At 37.2% G+C, this 18,227-nt stretch overlaps 1 protein-coding gene across 5 annotated transcripts in view; it reads right to left on the reverse strand.

Annotated features, from left to right (window-relative positions):
- Nucleotides 1-12,866: 12,866 nt before the first annotated feature.
- Nucleotides 12,867-18,227, reverse strand: part of TLR3 (toll like receptor 3) — a 31,012-nt gene continuing 25,651 nt past the window's right edge. For 3 of the 5 annotated variants that reach the window (XM_027837304.1, XM_027837307.1, XM_027837306.1), the window contains exons 4-5: nt 15,797-17,649; nt 12,867-13,410 (exon numbers count right to left, since the gene is read on the reverse strand). In XM_027837304.1, coding sequence (XP_027693105.1) covers nt 13,182-13,410; nt 15,797-17,649 — 2,082 coding nt within the window. In that variant the 3' untranslated portion in view covers nt 12,867-13,181. The remainder of the gene's footprint in view (nt 13,411-15,796; nt 17,650-18,227) is intronic. The other 2 variants (XM_027837309.1, XM_027837308.1) reach the window with 2 other exon arrangements.

Consider the following 18,227-nt stretch of genomic DNA (forward strand, 5'->3'; position numbering starts at 1 on the left):
TAACCAGGTTGTTTCACAGTGGGATACAGCTGAGCCAGACTGCTGCCTCCTACCCCATCATCTTGAGCGTTCTAACTGAGGCTTCTATAGTGATGCTGCACTTGAAGTTTTGTGACCTTAAGCAGTCCAATAGTTTTGCAAGTGTTTGCTTACCTAGCTTTATTTTTTTAATCAAGTGAATAATTTCTTAAGGCAGAGTTTCATACACACACATATAATCCATGTGTTAAGCTATTAAGCTTAATCATAATTATTTATTACTTAAGCTATTAAGGCTTAAAACTACAATAAGACTTTTGGGACACTATGTATATGTAAATGTATACATAGATATGCATGTACATTTATGTGCATGTATATATGTATTATATATCCATGTATGTTTATGTGATAAGTATATAGTTTTTAAAAACCAAAACAAGATTGGACTGGGACCTAGGACAACCACAAGATCTTTCAGGAGACAGATGTTGCCTTAATGTTTAAGGAAGTATGTCTAGTTTCACATGTTTCCATAGCTGAATTTCTATAAAAAGTCTGTAAACTATAAAAGAGAGAAATAGACTCAGCTCCACTACCTCCCCTACTACCATATTGAAAGACTTGTTATCAGTATTAGTATCAGTAATAGTTATTTACCTCAAATTATTTGAGGTAAAAAAAAACAAAAACAAAAAACAACGATCAGTTATTTAACCACAGTCTGGACAATAGTCATCTGGAACACAGCCTGTCAAAAATAAAATTCATTACCTCTCCGCCAAACCCACTTCACTTACTAACTTCACTATATCTATTGTTACCTCCAGCCTCCTAGTCACCTAGGTTTGAAAACCTTATAGTCATTCTCCACTTTTCACCCTCTTTTGCCCCTATAACCAATCACTGTCTACATCGCATGCACCCTACCTCCACCATATCACATATCCATTCCTTTCTCTCCACTCATAGCGCCACTGCTTCAGCCTTGGATCTCTCTCCTGGACTACTGAAGGTCTTCCCCTTCTCTGTTCCATCTTCCAGATAGCTACAAAGTTGATATCCCTAAAGGACAGACCTAAGTAACTCTCCTGCTTCAAAAAACAAAAATCCTCCAGCACCTCTCTATTGCTTCTAGGATAAAATGCAAACTCCTCTTTTTGGCATTAAAAACTTTCCATGAGCTTACTCCAGGCTAAAAACTTATTACACATTGTCCACCTTCATATTCTCTATACTTGCCAAATTGACCATGCTATTCAGCTTTGTCTCCCATGCCTGAAATGTATTCCCTCCTCAACTCTGACTTTTAAAATCCCTAGCTCAATTCAAAGCCCATTTCAATTATCTCATGCATGATACCTTTCCTGATCCCTAGCTGCTAGCTCCTTGTCCCAAATTACTTTGTATATATTGTGAAATGGTTCTTATTTTTGTATTCTGTTCTTTCTTCTCCTCAGAACAGTTTCTTCTTCCACATGCCCATAATGGCAGCATTCTACAGCTATACTACTACCAGTGAGGTACTTTGATTTTGTCTTAATGCCAACTCATTTCACTACTTTAGGCTTCACAGATATGAAATACCATATCATTTCATGGCCTTGGTGCTGACTTGGACTATTATTGTCATCTGAGGAGCAGCTTAGCTAAGTGCTCAGGTTTTTCATCAGAAAGGTAGCCACTGATGATTTTTTTGGCCATGGCAAGTCATAGAATGTGTAAATTTTGCAATCTATATTTGTAGAGGATCAGAAGAACAGACATTGAAAAAAATCACTACCATATTGTCTCTCTCTCTCTCTCTTTCACACATGAGCGCACACACACACACACACACACACACACACACACACCCCCTCTCATTAGCAAACTGGCACAGTAGATCAGGAGTACCTGAGTTCAAATCCATCTTCAGACATCTACTAGCTCTGTGACCCTAGGCAAGTCACTTAACCTTTGTTTGCCTTGGTTTCCTCAACTGTAAAATGGAGGCATTAATAACACCTATCTCCCAGGATCATTGTGAGAATCAAATAAGATAATAGTTGTAAAGCTCTTAGCACAGTGCCTAGCGCATAATAGATGGCTAATAAATCCTATTTCCATGTTTTTTTCTATATCTGAGACAGACTTAGCTAAGGGGATGGTCAAGATATTGAATAAATGACCAGGGTGTTGGGAAAATGTTAAGGCCTGTAGTATGTGACAGCAAGAGTACTTGGACACAGACACAAAGACACATTTGAATTCTCCTTGTTTTCCCAATAAGGAAAGATTCTGATAAGTTAGCAGGGATCAATCAGTACCCCTTCACATGTACCTTTTGTCTTCTAGTGAAAGGCTTTGCCCACAGGGCTCTGACATCTCCCCTCACCGATATTAATCTGCCTACTCTACATATACACACTGTGTAAAAGGTACTAGCAAACAAAATAAAACACATGAAAATCATACACACATGTGGATGATCATACCAGGGGAAGAGGTTCAAGGGTTCAAGGCAAGGGTTTTAGCTAGACCTCTACCACAACTTCCTTTCACTTTCTCACTGCTCTCATGACAAAATCCACAATTTACCACAACCATTGACTCTCTGTGACTCTATGAGACCCTATGGCCAGGTTGACTTTCTCTATATTTTTACCACTAAAAGTATCACTCTAATTACTTCCCCATTTCCCTCAATGCCCTCCCAACATAGAATTATAATCAATAGCTCCCCAATCCCAACTACCTCAGACAGTAGCATTGAAGGAGGGCAAACATTCTATTTATTTTCAAAGGAAAGAATGGCATCTGCAAACTCTAGGCTTTAAGTCCTAGCAAAATTCCAGAAAACACTGTTAATAGAGTGGTTAGTGAACAAGTAGAAAAATGGAAATGGCTATCACAAAGAATCAGTATGACTACATTAAGAATAGTTCATGCTCTATTAACCTCATTTCCTTCTTCTTCTTCTTTACAGAGTTACTAGACTTTTAGATTAGAGGAATTCTGTAACTATAATTCACCTGGATTTTAGCAAAGCATCTCATAGTTTATTATCCTATTCTTGTGGATTAGATAGAAAGATGAAAATTAAATATTAGCATGGTTAGGTGGATTTGGAACCATATATATGTATGTATGTATGTATGTATGTATATACACACATATATACACACATACACATATACACATATACACATATATACATACATATATACATATATACATATATATATGAATGGCTATATCCAAAGTTGTTGTTTAGTCATTTCAGTAGTGTCCAACTCTTCATGGCCCCATTTGGGGTTTTCTTAGTGAAGATATTGGAATGGTTTGCCATTTCCTTCTCTAGCTCATTTTACAGATGAGGAAACTGAGGCAGAGTTAAATGACTTGCCTAGGGTCACACATTTAGTAAGTGTCTGAGGTCACATTTGAATTCAGGTCTTCCTGACTCCAGCCCCAGTGCTCTATCCACTATGCCACCTGACTACAGATCTGGTACAGGTAGGTCTAAATGGCTTTAGCAGTGCTTTCTAGTTTTGAAGGCCTATTTACCATGCCCAGGCATCTGCCAGAGTAAGAGCAAAGGGGGGAACTTTTCCATATGAACAGCAGTGCCTCATTCTCCCTGACAGTCCTGAACATCCTAATCCTTGACCTCTAACCATATGGTTCATATACTATCTATCTATCTATCTATCTATCTATCTATCTATCTATCTATCTATCTATCTATATCTATATCTATATCTATATTTGGTGAGGGAATTGGGGTTAAGTGACTTACTCAAGAGTCACACAGCTAGTAAGTGTTATGTGTCTGAGGTCAGATTTGAACTCAGGTCCTCTTGACTCCAGGGCCGGTTCTCTATCCACTGTGCCACCTAGCTACCCCCATATACTATATTCATATGTGGAGATGTATATATATATACATATATATGTGTGGGTACATATATACCTATACACACATAATATCTATACTGTCACACTGTTTATATGTTCCATATATAATCATACATACACCTACACACATATGCATTCATACTTTTTTTTGGACCACTTGGACCAAATGACCTTCCCTTGATGTACAGCAAGGGGTTAAAAGATATTTGGGTGTGGTGTAGTGGTGGCTCAAGGGTGGCAGTGATATTTACCACCCCCACCCCAAGACACTGGGCCTGAAACTTTAGACCCCTTTCGGGCAGTTTAATTGCAAATCAGCAGTCTGCTAACATAGACAGCTGGTGGTAGGTTCTACTTACTTGTACTTATTATACCATCAGGCTGCGTCTGTTTCCAAGAGATGTGTATGATTTATTTTCCTTTCTCTGCCTCAAAGGTCAATGCGGGCCTCACTTCTCTCATTAACCTTTTAAAAGGCAATATTTCTGCTCCCTGATTAGCACAGGAAATGGAAGCAAGCACTAATTTTTAATAAAATCCTGTTACACTGTACATCAAGTGGGAATTTATTTGTGTCATAAGGCTTGGCCAATTCTCAGTCTGGGGTAATTTTTCAGTTTGTACAAGTGTGGCTCTACAAGTCTATACGTTCACATTTCATTGCTTGCAGGAGACAGTTGGTCATTTGGATTGAATAGAAAGCCAGAAATGTGAGATGAAAGTTTCACAATAAGGGTGATGCAATTGCTGCATGTGTGGAAATAGCAAATCCCAGTTCACCCAGTTCAGTCAAATATTCTTCAAACTGCATGCTTTTATGAATAAAACTTACTGGTAAAATATTTCCCCAGATAAGTAACTACCATACCACCTAAAAAGCAAACATATTTAAATGTAATTTTGTTTAAGTTGTTTCACCATCATCTGGGGAATGATTGAAAAAAAATTGTGGTATATGAACTCAATGTGATATTTTGTGCTATAAGAAGTGAGGAGTGTGACCTTGGACAAGTCATTTAACCCTGATTGCCTCACTAAAAAAATAAAAAAATAATAAAAAAAAAGAAGTGAGGAATAGATAATTTCAAAGAGACATGGGAAAATGTGTATGAACTGATACAGAGTAAAGTGAGCAGAACCAGAAGAATAATTTATACTGTAACATCAATATTATAAAAATGAGCAATTTTGAGAGATTTAAGATCTCTTATCAATTCAGTAGTCAACTGTGATTCCAGAGAACTGATAAAGAAGAGCATTATTCACCTAATGACAGAGAGATGACAAATTAATATGTAGAATTTTTTAAATGAGATTTTGGATGTGAATAATGTGATAATTTGTTTTGTTTGGCTGTGCTTACATGATACATAAGAATTCCTGTGATCATCCCTCCCCTTTCCCCTTTCTACTCTTTCTTTTTTTCTTTCTCTTTCTTTCACTTTTTTTCTTTCCTTCCCTTTTCCTTTCTCTCTTTCCTACCTTCCTCTCTTTCATGGGTGGGAAAGGAGGAGAGAGGAAAATACTGAATGTTGAGAACTGAAAAAATAAAATAATAAATTTATTTAAAAATTGTCATTATTTTCTTTGTCTGAATTGTCTGCCCTTACCCTCTTCACTTATTGCATTCCTCCAAATAATTTAAAACAATGGTCTCTAAACCTTTTTGATTTTGCACCCTATCAGTAAAAAAAAAAAACTGTGCACGCATCCCCAATTTATGTATATTTACTTATTTGTAAATTATATTTCTACACTGTTGGGCTAACACATATAATAAAAGAGAAGTATACATTCAGAAAAGTTGAGATAAAGATAAAATAAACATTAAAAATTTTAGTTGCATTTTAAATTTTTATCTTTAAAATGAAGGATTGCTTTTCTTTCATTAAAATACACTTACAATTTTAAAAATAAATTTTTAGTCAAAGAAATGTAATGTGCTCTATTATTTTAAGAAAAAAAATATCCTTTGTATATCCTGGGAGGTAAGGAGGACTTGTAAATAACAATTGCTTATTAGTAATTAATAGTTCTGTTGATTATATCAATAGTCATCCATGCAGGTGAATTTCTTTATTTTTTAAAGATACTTTTAAAATAGAATGCTACATAATCAATAATCAAATAATAGATAATAGCAGTCAGTGAACTTTTGGGGAAGAGTACCTCTACACACAAGGCAAAAACAACAAACAAAAGTGAATTGTCTCGTCTCTGATTTCAATTCAACAGAAAAAAAAAATTTTTTTAATTCCTTCCTCTTTCTGGTTCTGTTTTGTGGCTGGCGGTGTTGTTCAGTTGTTCCAGTCATGTCCCACATTCTATGACCCCATTTGGGGTTTTCTTGGCAAAGATACTGAGGGTTTACCATTTCCTTCTCCAGCTCATTTTACAAATAAGGAATTGAGGCAAATAGGTTAAGTGACTAGTAAGCATCTGAGACCAGATTTGAACTCATGAAGATGAGTCTTCCTTATTCCAGGCCCAGTGCTCTATCCATTGTGCCACCTAGCTACCCTGTGGGACTTACTGTGTCTGACTCCAAATAAAATTAGAGGTGATGTATTTATTCAGCGGTCAATGCCCAGGACCACAGAGTACTGCTCTCCAATTGTACCTATCACATCCACTAGGTGATCTGCAAGGCAAGGGTAGGCATGCTGAGGGGAGAGGGGATATTTCCAATGGCACCTATGCAGGTGATGGTGAGGTTATAATTGTCTCACTGCCCTGATGGGCCAACTATCAACTTAGAAGCAGGGAGATAGGGAGCTTGGATTGGAGGGGATTGAGTGGAAGATCATTGCAGGATAATGGATGAAGAGCAAGTATGGTTATGTTGGAGCCCAAAGATAGACTATTTCAGGGAAGATGGGATGTTGATGACAAAACACTTGGGGTAAGGCCATGGTCCTTTGGGCAAAGTAGGGTACTAGAGAGTGAAGAATTTAGGATATCTCCAGGATTATAAACCTGGATGATTGGAAGAATGGTGGTACTCCAGGCAGAAAAAGATGAGTTTTGGAAGAGAAAATAATGTGTTCTGTTTTAGATATATTAAGTATGAGATCTTGATGGGACATTCAGTTTAAATTGCCCAGTGGTTAGTTGATGATGCAGATTTAGAGCTCACAATCTAAATGCAGATCTGAGAGTCATCTGCACTGAGAGCTAGTAGGTTCAGTGAGAGACATAAGTTATAAAGAGAGGGAAGAAGAGGACTTAGTACAAAGTCTTAAGTAACACCTAAAGTCAGGGTGCATGTGTGAATGATGATTCAGAAGAGGAGATTGAGGAATAGTCAGATAGATAGATCGAGAACTAAGAAACAGCAGTGTCTTGAAAACTCAGAAAGAAGAGAGTATCCAAGGCAAAAGAGTGATCAATAGTGTCAAGTGGTGCAGAGATCCAGAGGGAAGAGATCTGAGAAAAGACCATCAGATTTAGCAACTGAGAAATCAATGGCGACTTTGAAGAGGAAAGTTTCAGTTGAATGATGAGGTTGGAAGCCAAAGTACAAAAGGCTAAAAAATGAATGGAAGTGATAAGGGATGGGACCTGGACTCCTAAAAAGAAAAGATCATGTCTTTGAAAGCAACCCAGTCCCTGAATTTTCCCATCCATTTCAGTAGCCCAGATCGGTGGTGCCTCTGCCCAAGGCAACTGGCTCACCCCAGCCTACCTTGATTACTTATTTAGTTTACTTGACACTCCTTAATCCCATCCAGGCCCTTTTCTCTGTTACCTCTGGACCACCCCAGGCTACTTACCACTCTTTAATCCCATCCAGATCTTCTCACAGTCTTTTTCTGTATAAAAGTACCAATCTTACCCCCAATCTCACCTACTTCTATTGGCGTAACAATATCTTGCAGATTCACTAGAAATCGTGTGCCTAATGGTTTTATAATAAAACCTCACTACTCTGACTGAAAAAAGGCTTGAGTGGTTGAATTCTTTCAAGTCAGTCCTTCCCTGTACCCTTACATTTTGGGATTCCCAGCACCCCAAACTACAACAGAAGTACAAGAAATGAACGCATTGAGTGTAGATAGCTTTTTCAGTCACATTCTCAGTCAGAGAAACAGAAGGCTTTTAGCCCACCTCCTCATCCACTCATTGTTTACCAATCAGGGTTAGTCTCAGCCTGTCAGAGGCACCCACTTTTCCAAAGGTATTTAAGCATTTGATGAACTCCATGGTTCTGTTTTTGGTTACCTAGGGAGATCACTGACCATCAATTTATTGATTATTTGCTAGCCTAAGTAATAAATTGGTTATTAATTACCCAGAAACACTGTCTCTTGGGCTTTTCATTTATCTCTGTTGGATCAAGGGAAATTTTTTAAGGATGAAGAACACTTAAGAGTGTTCATAAGTAGGAGTGAAAATAAGCAATGGATAAGAAAAACTTGGAAATTAGAGAGTAAGAAGGATGATTGTGGAGCTAATCTGAAGGAGGGGATAGGATAGGATAGCATAGATAAATACGTTACTGTTGCATTTTCTAATTTTCATTTGTTCATCTTTTCCCCCCAATAAAAATCCCAAGTTCTTTGTGGCCAAAGATCACGTCCCATGTATATAAAACACTTTCAAAATTGTAAAAGAACTATATAAATATCAGTTCTTGTTATTAATATTATTATATGTCTCATTTTATTCAATCAAAATTATTATTACCTCATTCTCATCTTTTTCTATGAGATTCAAATCAAAATAGCCCTGGGACAAATCACTCTTTCTATTTCCAATTTATATTAGATGTTCTACAGTCTATTTCATAGGCAGAAAAATTAACTGAGATAATATATGTAAAGAGTTGTGCAAACCCTAAAGCATTATATAAATGTATTATCATTAGTATTGCTGTTGAGTAAAAGCATTAGGATGCAAGCTGTAGGCTCACTGAAAATATCCTTGGTACCACCTCAGTAACAGACAGATCAACAGTACCTCACCCTGTACCCACATGCCTCTAATCTCCTCTGCTGTCATCCTTGGTTCTATTCACCCCACATATCCAATCTGACATCAGATCTTATTATTTCTACTTTTGCAGCATTTCTCCTTTTCTCATTATCATCTACCATTTGGATGATTCCAATAGCCTTCTGGTGAGTTTTCCTCCATCAAGTTTCTCTTTGGTCTGATCCATTCTTCATTCAGATACTAAAATGATTTTCCCACATCTGAACATGTAACTCTATTTTTCCTCCCTGCTCCTTGGCTTCTTATTACCCCTAGGATCAGATATAAAATCCTCTACTTGCCTTTTAAAGACCTCCATAACCTGACCCCTTCCTACCTTTCCTGTTTTCTTATGCATTATTCCCTTTTAAGCACATTATGATTCAGCTAGGCTGGCTTAATTGCCGTTTCTCACACAAAGTCCTCTATCTCTTGAATCCATGCCTTTTCCAGCTACCCTGAAGGCCTCTCCTTCCTCACCTCTCCCTCTTTACTTGCTTGACTTCCTTTAAGAATCAGATTACATCCCCCTTACATAGTCCTCCCCAATTAGTTCTCTCTGATATTAGCTCCCATTTATACTCTATATATCTTGTGTGTGTGTAATTGTTTTGATGTTATCTCCCTAATTAAAATGGGAACTCTTTGAGGGGAGGGATCATGTTTTTGCCTTTCTTTGTATCTAGTGTTTAGCACCACTTAGTAAGCATTTAATGAATGCTTGTGACTGACTGGCTGTATTTTATTATTATTACTATGTATCATCTAAAATATATTGTTACAGCGTAAGTTATTATTGTTATTATTGTCAGGGTGCTTCTTTTGAACCTCTATTGTGCCCAAATAAAGTGGGGAGTATGAAAAGATAGCAAGTAATTATTTGTTGATTGGTCAGGGACCTCGTGACATATTTAATATGGTCAATTTAGCTCATTTGAATGTTATTCTGACCATTCTCCTTTGCAAACCCTTTTCAAACAATCTCAGGCAGATCTCATAACAATTGGGATTGAAACAAAGACCAAGGAACTCCCTTTTCCTTCCCATGAACACAGATTTCTTCTACCTCGAATATATCTTGAACTATATCTGTGAAGTAAAATTTGAAAACATAAATTGTTTTAAATCCAGTGGTTTTGATTGCATTTTGTTTTATGTTTACTTTTTTTATGTTGTGGAGATTTTCTTTTAAATTTTAAAAAGAAAAAAAAAGGAATGAATTGGTACCTGAAGAAAATGAATCTAGTCAATTCACCTATGGAAATTAAATATGAGTCCAGGAAAACATTTTTTTTTCATGCTCCCTTTGTATTGCCCCCAAGAGGGGTGGATCTTTGTCTCTGGAGAACAATTATTATTTTTCAAAATGTCTGCACGTTTAGGATGTTGCTTCCTGTGTGGATTGCAAACTCTAGTTTCAGTAGCTGTGTTTACATAAGTTAGACATAATTCTGAGCAATCTGAACTTTTTAATGGCATTCTATGTACAAGATTTATTCTATTTTAACTTGTTACTTCTTGGGGAAATCTTCAAAGAACAGCTTGCATAATTACGGAAAAGTATAGTCAAGCAAAAACATACAAGGTCACTCAGTAATTATTGGACCTGTATTCAAGAAAGAACTGAGTTCATATCTAGCCTCACTAGCTATGTGACCCTAGGCAAGGGTCTTAACCTCTGGAACTCCCATACACACAAAAATTACAACTACTAGAAGTAATCAGTAACACAAACCTTCACATTAAAAAACAAAGAACAAAACAATTCAAAAACATAATCAAACCCCGAACTTCAAAATGTTTGGCATTTCTTTTTAAAAGTATCCACTAAATTTAAAAAGCTTCTTCTTCAATTATCCAATGGGCCTGGGACCTCATTACTGTCGATAGCACAACTTATCCAGAATAATTAGTTTTAAAGTTCTATTTTCTATTGGTGGAAGGTATAATCAAAGCCATAGACAGAAATACCTAGGTGGTCAGTTGCTTCTAAACTTCTGAAAGAGTACATAGGTTAAATCCTTGTACCTCCAAATTTTGATGTCCTAAGGCAAAGTTATAACCATTCATGTCTCTGGCTATTATATATCAATGTAAATGAAATATAAAAGTATAAGACCAAAGTAGCATTAGTGGAACTCTCTTTTTTCTTCTCCCATCCCTCTCTTCCAAAATGATTTTTTTTTTGCTAGAGAACTAGGTTTTCTTATTACAAATCAGTGTCTATTAGAATTCAGAAATCAAAAGATGTATATTTGTGATGATGGATGGTCATGAAACAAATCTACTGGTAGAATATATATTGTAATTTTGATTCAGTTTCAAATAATTTCAAGTAGTTACTCATAGCCAGAACTGTGGCCAAAGGACAGGGGAAATCTTATATACCCTATTCTATATTTTAAAATCCATAATAAGTTTTGATTTCCAGGAGAGGAAAAGACTTTTGAAAACTAAATTCTAAAATAACATCATACTGAAAGAGCATTCAAAGTAGAGATAAGAAAATCTTGATTCTGGTCCACTAATTAATTAATCACGAATTAACTATGTGACCTTTGGCTAATGACTTTCTCTCTTTGAGTCTTAATTTACACTTCTTTAAAATTAGGGACTTTATGAATGTTAAGTCCTCTTTCAGCTCCAAAACTGTATGTCTCAAGTTTTTTATAGGAAATCAATTATTTATTCTGCCATCATTATTATTTATTATACGGGGACTTTAAAAAGATTAATCATTCTCTCTATTTTCAAGGGCAAGAATAAAAGGACCTCAGTGTGGTGAAGGAGATTCACCCAGGGTCACTCTGAAAGTCTGGAGCAGAGTGAAGTCTGTCATCAAACTTTAAAGCCTCTATCTGTGTGACCTTGGATGAGTCATTTAAATATCTGAGCATCAGATTCCTCATTTTAAAATGAGAGGATTGAACCAGATGACCTCTGAGGTCCCTCCCAGTTCTCCCCGTATGGTTCTATGAGCCTAGGATAAAAATATTATCTTTCCTAATAATCTCCACAGTTAAAACTCAAATATAATGAGAATGTGTAAAGTGAATAACAGATGTTCATATGGTTTTTGGTCAAAAGACATTTACATTAAAAAGTTATTAAAGGTTTACCAGTATCACCATTATGATAAGCACTATCCAATGTCTACTGAAGGCTGCAAGCAATCTGCAAATTAAGAATATTAAAGCAGGTCTTTTTCACCCCTTAACATTTGAGATGAGGCTATATCTACTGAAACAATGACCATCCCCTACATTGAGTATGATGTTTTGACACATGAAGGTAATTATTATAAGCCCCTATGTAAATTGTCACTACCTTTAAGTAAAGCACATTTTGAAAGCCCCTCAAGTTACCAAGACACTGAGTGCTTGGGTACCAAGTGGCTGTAAAATGTTCTAGGTATTAACCTATTGATTTATTTATTCTGACCTAAACTAACAAACCAAGATATAATCATATGGTGGCTACTCAGGCTCCACAACCAAAGAGGGCAAGATAAAAATGTGAACACATAACACACAATGACCACAATATTGTAAAGGCAAACAACATTGAAAGACATCAAAACTCTGATTAATACTGTGACTAAGTCTGACTCCAAAGAATTGCCAGTGACTTTATCTCCTTTCTTTGAGGAGAGAGGTAGTGGACCAGAGGGGTGGAATGAGGCATACATTAATGTTGCTGTTACTACTGCTGCTGCTGATGATGATGATGATGAAGAAGAAGAAGAAGAAGAAGATGAGGATGATGACAGCTAGCAATTATTTAGGGCTTTAAGGTTTGCACAGTGTTTTTCAGATCATTATTATCTCATTTAATTAATTATTAGTCATTTTTAATTATCTTATTTGATCCTCACAATAATCTGGGGAGGTTGGTGCTATTATTAACTCCATTTTACAGATGAAGAAACTGAGATAGGCAGAAGTTAGGTGATTTGCCCAAGGTCACACAGCTAGTAAGGTTTTAAAGTTGGATTTGAACTTAAGTATTATTGACCCAGAACTCTAGCTCCTTCACCACCTAAGCTAAATAATGTAGGTACATGACCAACATATCCTTTGTTTTTGATTAAGGATACTTCTTTGTTATAAGGGAAGGGAGTTCAATGGAAAAGGACTATGGTGTTTAAAAAGCATTAATAAAACATTTATTTTTTTTAAATGCAAGTATCATTTAAGAATAGAAAAAATGTAAATGAATTGTGGAAGAGATTGCTCCCTCTGACTTACAGTACAACTCCAATTTATTCTAGAACTTATGATGATAGGAGACACTTGAACTTAAGTAGATCATTTTGAAGGTAAAGAAATTCAGTGTGCTCTATTTCTCATTCCAAGAGCTACTTGTAATTTCTGATAGAATGCATGGACACGTTCTTTCTGAGCTGGCCAATACAAGATGCAATGAGACCTAAACATTCCTCTTCTCAAACAAAGTGCATGGTTCAGTTTATAATCTGGAATGTCTTCAAGAAAGATCAGTATAATGGAATCCAGATTTTGTTCAATTGCTTGCTGGACTGCATGGTGTACCTTGAACCTGAAATTAAAAAGGAATAGTTAACCCTGAGTTTCCTTCAATGCTTCAGAAGATTCATTATTTAATTAATGTGAGTTCTTCCTCTATTAACACAGATCACATATTATAGCTACAATGATCATTCTGCTATTACTACTACTACCACCACTGCTACCACTACCACTCCACCACCACCACCACTACTACTACCACTACTACTACCACTACTACTACTATTACTACTAGCATATATATAGCTCTTTACCATTTGCAAAGTGCTTTACATGTATGATCTCAGCTTCCTAAGTTTTGTTATTGATGTTGTTCAGTCATTTCATTCGTGTCCAACTCTTCGTGAGCCCATTTGGAGTTCTCTTCGCAGAGATGCTGGAATGGTTTGGCATTTCCTTTTCCCAGCTTATTTTATAGATGAGGAACTGAAACAAACAGGGTTAAGTGACTTGCTCAAGGTCACACAGCTACTAAGTGTCTGAGACCTGGATTGAACTCAGGGAAATGAGTCTTCCTGACTCCAGGCCTGGCGCTCTATGCACTATGGCACCACCTAGTAAATTGTAATACATTGAGTGACTTGCTCCACGTTACTCAGCCATATAACTAGTGTGAGTCAGAGGCAGGATGAGAATATAGGTCTTCTTGACTTCATAGCCTGCCCTCTATTCACTATGCCTCTAGTTTTCTCAAATCAGTGCTGTTATAATGCGTTTTATCATAGGATCTCAGATGCAGAATGTAAGAGAATATAGAGGATAGTTAGTCCAACTCCATTTTTCCCTTAAGGAAACTGAGGGTCAGAAAGGTTCATTGGTTCAATTGAGGTAACACAGGTAGGAAGTGGCAGAGCTGGGATTTAAACCAGCTCTAAATCCACATGATCCCTCCATCTTTCCCTATTCCCCCAGCAAACCAATGATCTCTTTATCGTTAAAATCTAATGGTTTTCTCTTAGACCTCACTGTGCTTGAGATTTTTATAGATTTTGACACTGTTTGTCATCCTCCAATGCCGGATACTCTTTCCTCCTTTGGTCTCCTACTCTTTTCATTCCCCACATACCTGTTTTACCATTCTCCAGTTTCCTTTGCCGTGTCGTCTTCCATGTCCTGCCTCACAAGAATGGGCAATCCCCAAAGCTCTTTATTGGGCTTCCTTGTCTTGGAGATCTCATTTTATCTCTTGGGTTTGTATATCATCATCCACACAAATGACTTCTAAACCTCTAAATCTAGCCCAAATCTATCTCCTGAATTGTGACCTGACATCAACCACCTTCTGGACATCTTTGTCTGAATGTCTCAGTGGGACTTCAAACTCAACATATGCCAAACCATTTTCTCTTCAGTTTATTCTTTAAAAAAAAAAATCTGAATTGCAAGAAATGTGTATGTGTGTAGGTATGGGGCAGCTAGTTGGTACAATTAGTAAAGGGCTAGACCTGGAGACAGAAAGACCTGAATTCAAATCCAGCCTCAGATACTTGCTAGCTGTGTGACTCTGAGCAAGTTACTTAAATTCTTTCTGCCTCAGTTTCCTCATTTGTAAAATGGGGCTAATAATAGCACCTATCTCACAGAGTTATTATGAGGACCAAATGAGATAATAATTGTAAAGCACTTAACTCAATGTCTGGCACATAATAAATGTTACATGATTGTGAACTATTATTGTTATATATTGTGTATATGTACCTACATATATGTATTTATTATTATAGCTACATGTGTTTAGATATATATAAATGTATAATATATTACATATAATAAATACATTATGTATACCTCTATATCTAGATCTATATATCTATATAGGAGGAAGGGAAGAAGGGAAAGGGGAAAAAAAAACTTTTATTAAGTACCTGCTATGTGCCCAGCACTGTGCTAAGTGCTTTAAAAATAGTATATCATTTGATCCTCACAATAATCCTGGAAAGTAAGTGCTATTATCATCTCCACTTTACAGGTGAGGAAACTGAGGCAGACACAGATTAAATGACTTGCTCAAGGTCAGAAGGCTAGTAAGTGTCTTGAGGCAATTTGAACTCGGTTCTTCCTGACTATAGGCCTAGAGCTCTATGCACAATAGCACCCCCTAGCTGCCTCTATGAGGCAGTGGATAGAGTGCAGAGCCAGGAGTCTGAAAGAATCCTCTTCCTGGGTTCAAATCCAGCCTCAGACACTTACCAACTATGTGTCCCTGGGCAAGTCACTTAACTTTGTTTCAGTTTCCTCATTTGTAAAATGAGCTGGAGAAGGAAATGGAAAACCACTCCCACACCTTTGCCAAGAAAATTCCAAACGGAGTCACAAAGAGTCTGAAACAACTAAACGACATTGGTTGGAAGACAGATCCCTAAAAATTCATGGACATCCCATACATATTGACCTACCTTTTACATAAGGGATCTTTCAAGAGATTTCGAGTTACAACAAAAATAATCTTCCTGCTCCTTTTTATGCTGTTGACAATTGCTTCAAGTTCAGGTATGCCAGCTTCGAAATCCCTTTCCTCCAGACAGAATCTGAGGGAATGGTCTTTTTCTTCCATAGGGCAGAAATGCTTCCAGATCCATCGTGCATCTTCTTGGGCATGGACCACATAGGCTGAGTAGTCGAGCTTTTCTGCCTGGCGATCCATTTCTTTGAAGCCAAGGACTCGGTGTATGGTTACATTCCAGTAAAAGGCTATTCTCCAGCCTTGAAAGTGGACAAGCAGGACAACGAAGATCAGAGTGAATAAGAAACTGGTATTTATCACAAAGAATAGCTTAAAAGGGGCACTGTCTTTGCAGGGGGAAATATCAAAGAACATCACTGGGGTAGCATGATATTGTGGTGGGGTGTTGCAGAGGTAATGACTGGGCAAATCCTTAATAGCTGTGTGGGTCCCATTAAGCCAGCTAGCAAACCAAGCCAAACTTTCACAGGTGCAGTCAAATGGATTGAAACTCATATCTAAGGAATTCAGATTCTGGAAAGCCGGTCCAAAAACACTCTTCTCAACAGACGTTATAAGATTCTTCTGTAGGCTCAGTGACTTCAGGGACGTCTGATCGTGAAACAGAGAGTCTGGAAGTAAATTCAGATTGTTTAATCCTAAATAAATTACCCACAGCTGAGACAAACCCTTAAAGACATCTGCTGGAATTTCATCAAAGCCATTAGACTCTAAATCAAGTATGTGGAGGTGAGAAAGACCTTTTAGAAAAAGAACAGGCCCACCAGGATTAGCACGTTTCCAAAGCCGAGCCAAGTTATTGTGCTGTAGATCCAGAATTTCCAGCTTATTGAGTCCTTTTAACATTTCATCATTTATATTTGCAATGTTGTTGTTGCTGAGGTCTAGAATGGTCAGATTCCGAAGGGGATGAAAAGGGGACGGAGAGACATCTAACTGTTTGCAGGCTACTCTGCGGAGCATCAGTCTTTTGAGGCTTGGGACTGAAGCAAATGAGTCACTGGTCAATGTCAGGTATTTGTTGTAGGAAAGGTAAATCTCCACGATGTTCTCCAGACCATTCCACTCTTGGCCTGTAAGTTCTTGATTAATTTCATTCAGACCCAGGTCAAGGACTTCTAGACGGCCCAACCAAGAGAATGCTCCACTCTCTATATGAGAGATTTTGTTTCTGGTCAAGTTAAGAATAAGTAAGGGAGAATGAGCAAGAGATGAGAAGGTAGCATTGGTTAAAGTCTGTAAATTTGCAAAGGAACTGGACAAGGTTATAGATTTCAGATTTGTTAATCCTGTGAACATATTGGTGGTAATGCCCGAAAGACTGTTATCTTCCATGTTAAGATATTCCAAACATTTTAGCCACTGGAAAGAAAAATCATCTATCTTAGGAAAGGAAAACATGGTATTTTTTGGTTTAGTGAGTGTTCTTTTCAAGTTCAGGTTTTTAACCTTGGAGAGTCCATAAAAGGAGCGAGAATATAGATGGCCTATGTTATTATACTCTAACCCAAGCCATTCCACGTGTGAAAGGTAAGTGAAGGAGTCATTAGCTATTGCTGACAAACCATTACGGGAAAGGTCAAGTGCGGTGAGATTTGTCTGGTTCAGGCCTCTGAAGGTCATGCTGGAAATTTTGGTAAGTTGGGTGTTGCTCAGAGAAAGGCTCAGAACACTTGTGCCTGATAATTGTAAACAAAGCTTCTCTGTGGGTTCGAGCCCAAGCTGAACATTGTTCAGCGAAAGGCCATATAATCTTCCAATTGACTGAAAGCACCCTGGAATAAACTGGAAAAATAAAAATAAGAAACAAAAAAAAGTTAGTGGTTATTTTACATCACAACATATTTAAATAACCTTTCAGAGGTGTAGGAAACTAGGTGTGCAACAAATGGACTTCTGGGTCTGGAGTCAGGAAGATCTGAGTTCAAATCCTCTGTCAGACATTTACTAGTTGTGTGACCTTGGGGTAAATCACATAATCTCTGCCTCAGTTTCCTCAATGGTAAAAATGACAGTAAAAATAGCACCCACCTCCCAGAGTTGTTATGAAGATCAAATAAGATAAAAAGTGCTTAGCACTGTGTCTGGGACATAGTAGATGCTTTGTAAATGGACTACTTAGTAGTAGGTTGTTCTGGAAAGCTGATCTGCCTAAACTCCTGAGAGGTTACCCTTGTAAAACTGAGAAGGAAGCTGAATAATGGACAGAGTGCCATACTGGGACTTAGGACAGATTTGGATTCAAACTCTATCTCTGGCACTTACTATCTATGCGACTCTGAGCAAATTCCTTAATGTGTCTATGGATCATTTTCTTAATGAGTAAAATTGATGTGAAATATTTATATTTCTTAACTGGAAGG

The sequence above is a fragment of the Vombatus ursinus genome, unplaced genomic scaffold (genome assembly GCF_900497805.2).
Source record: "Vombatus ursinus unplaced genomic scaffold, bare-nosed wombat genome assembly UNPS02014821.1, whole genome shotgun sequence".
Taxonomy (NCBI): domain Eukaryota; kingdom Metazoa; phylum Chordata; class Mammalia; order Diprotodontia; family Vombatidae; genus Vombatus; species Vombatus ursinus.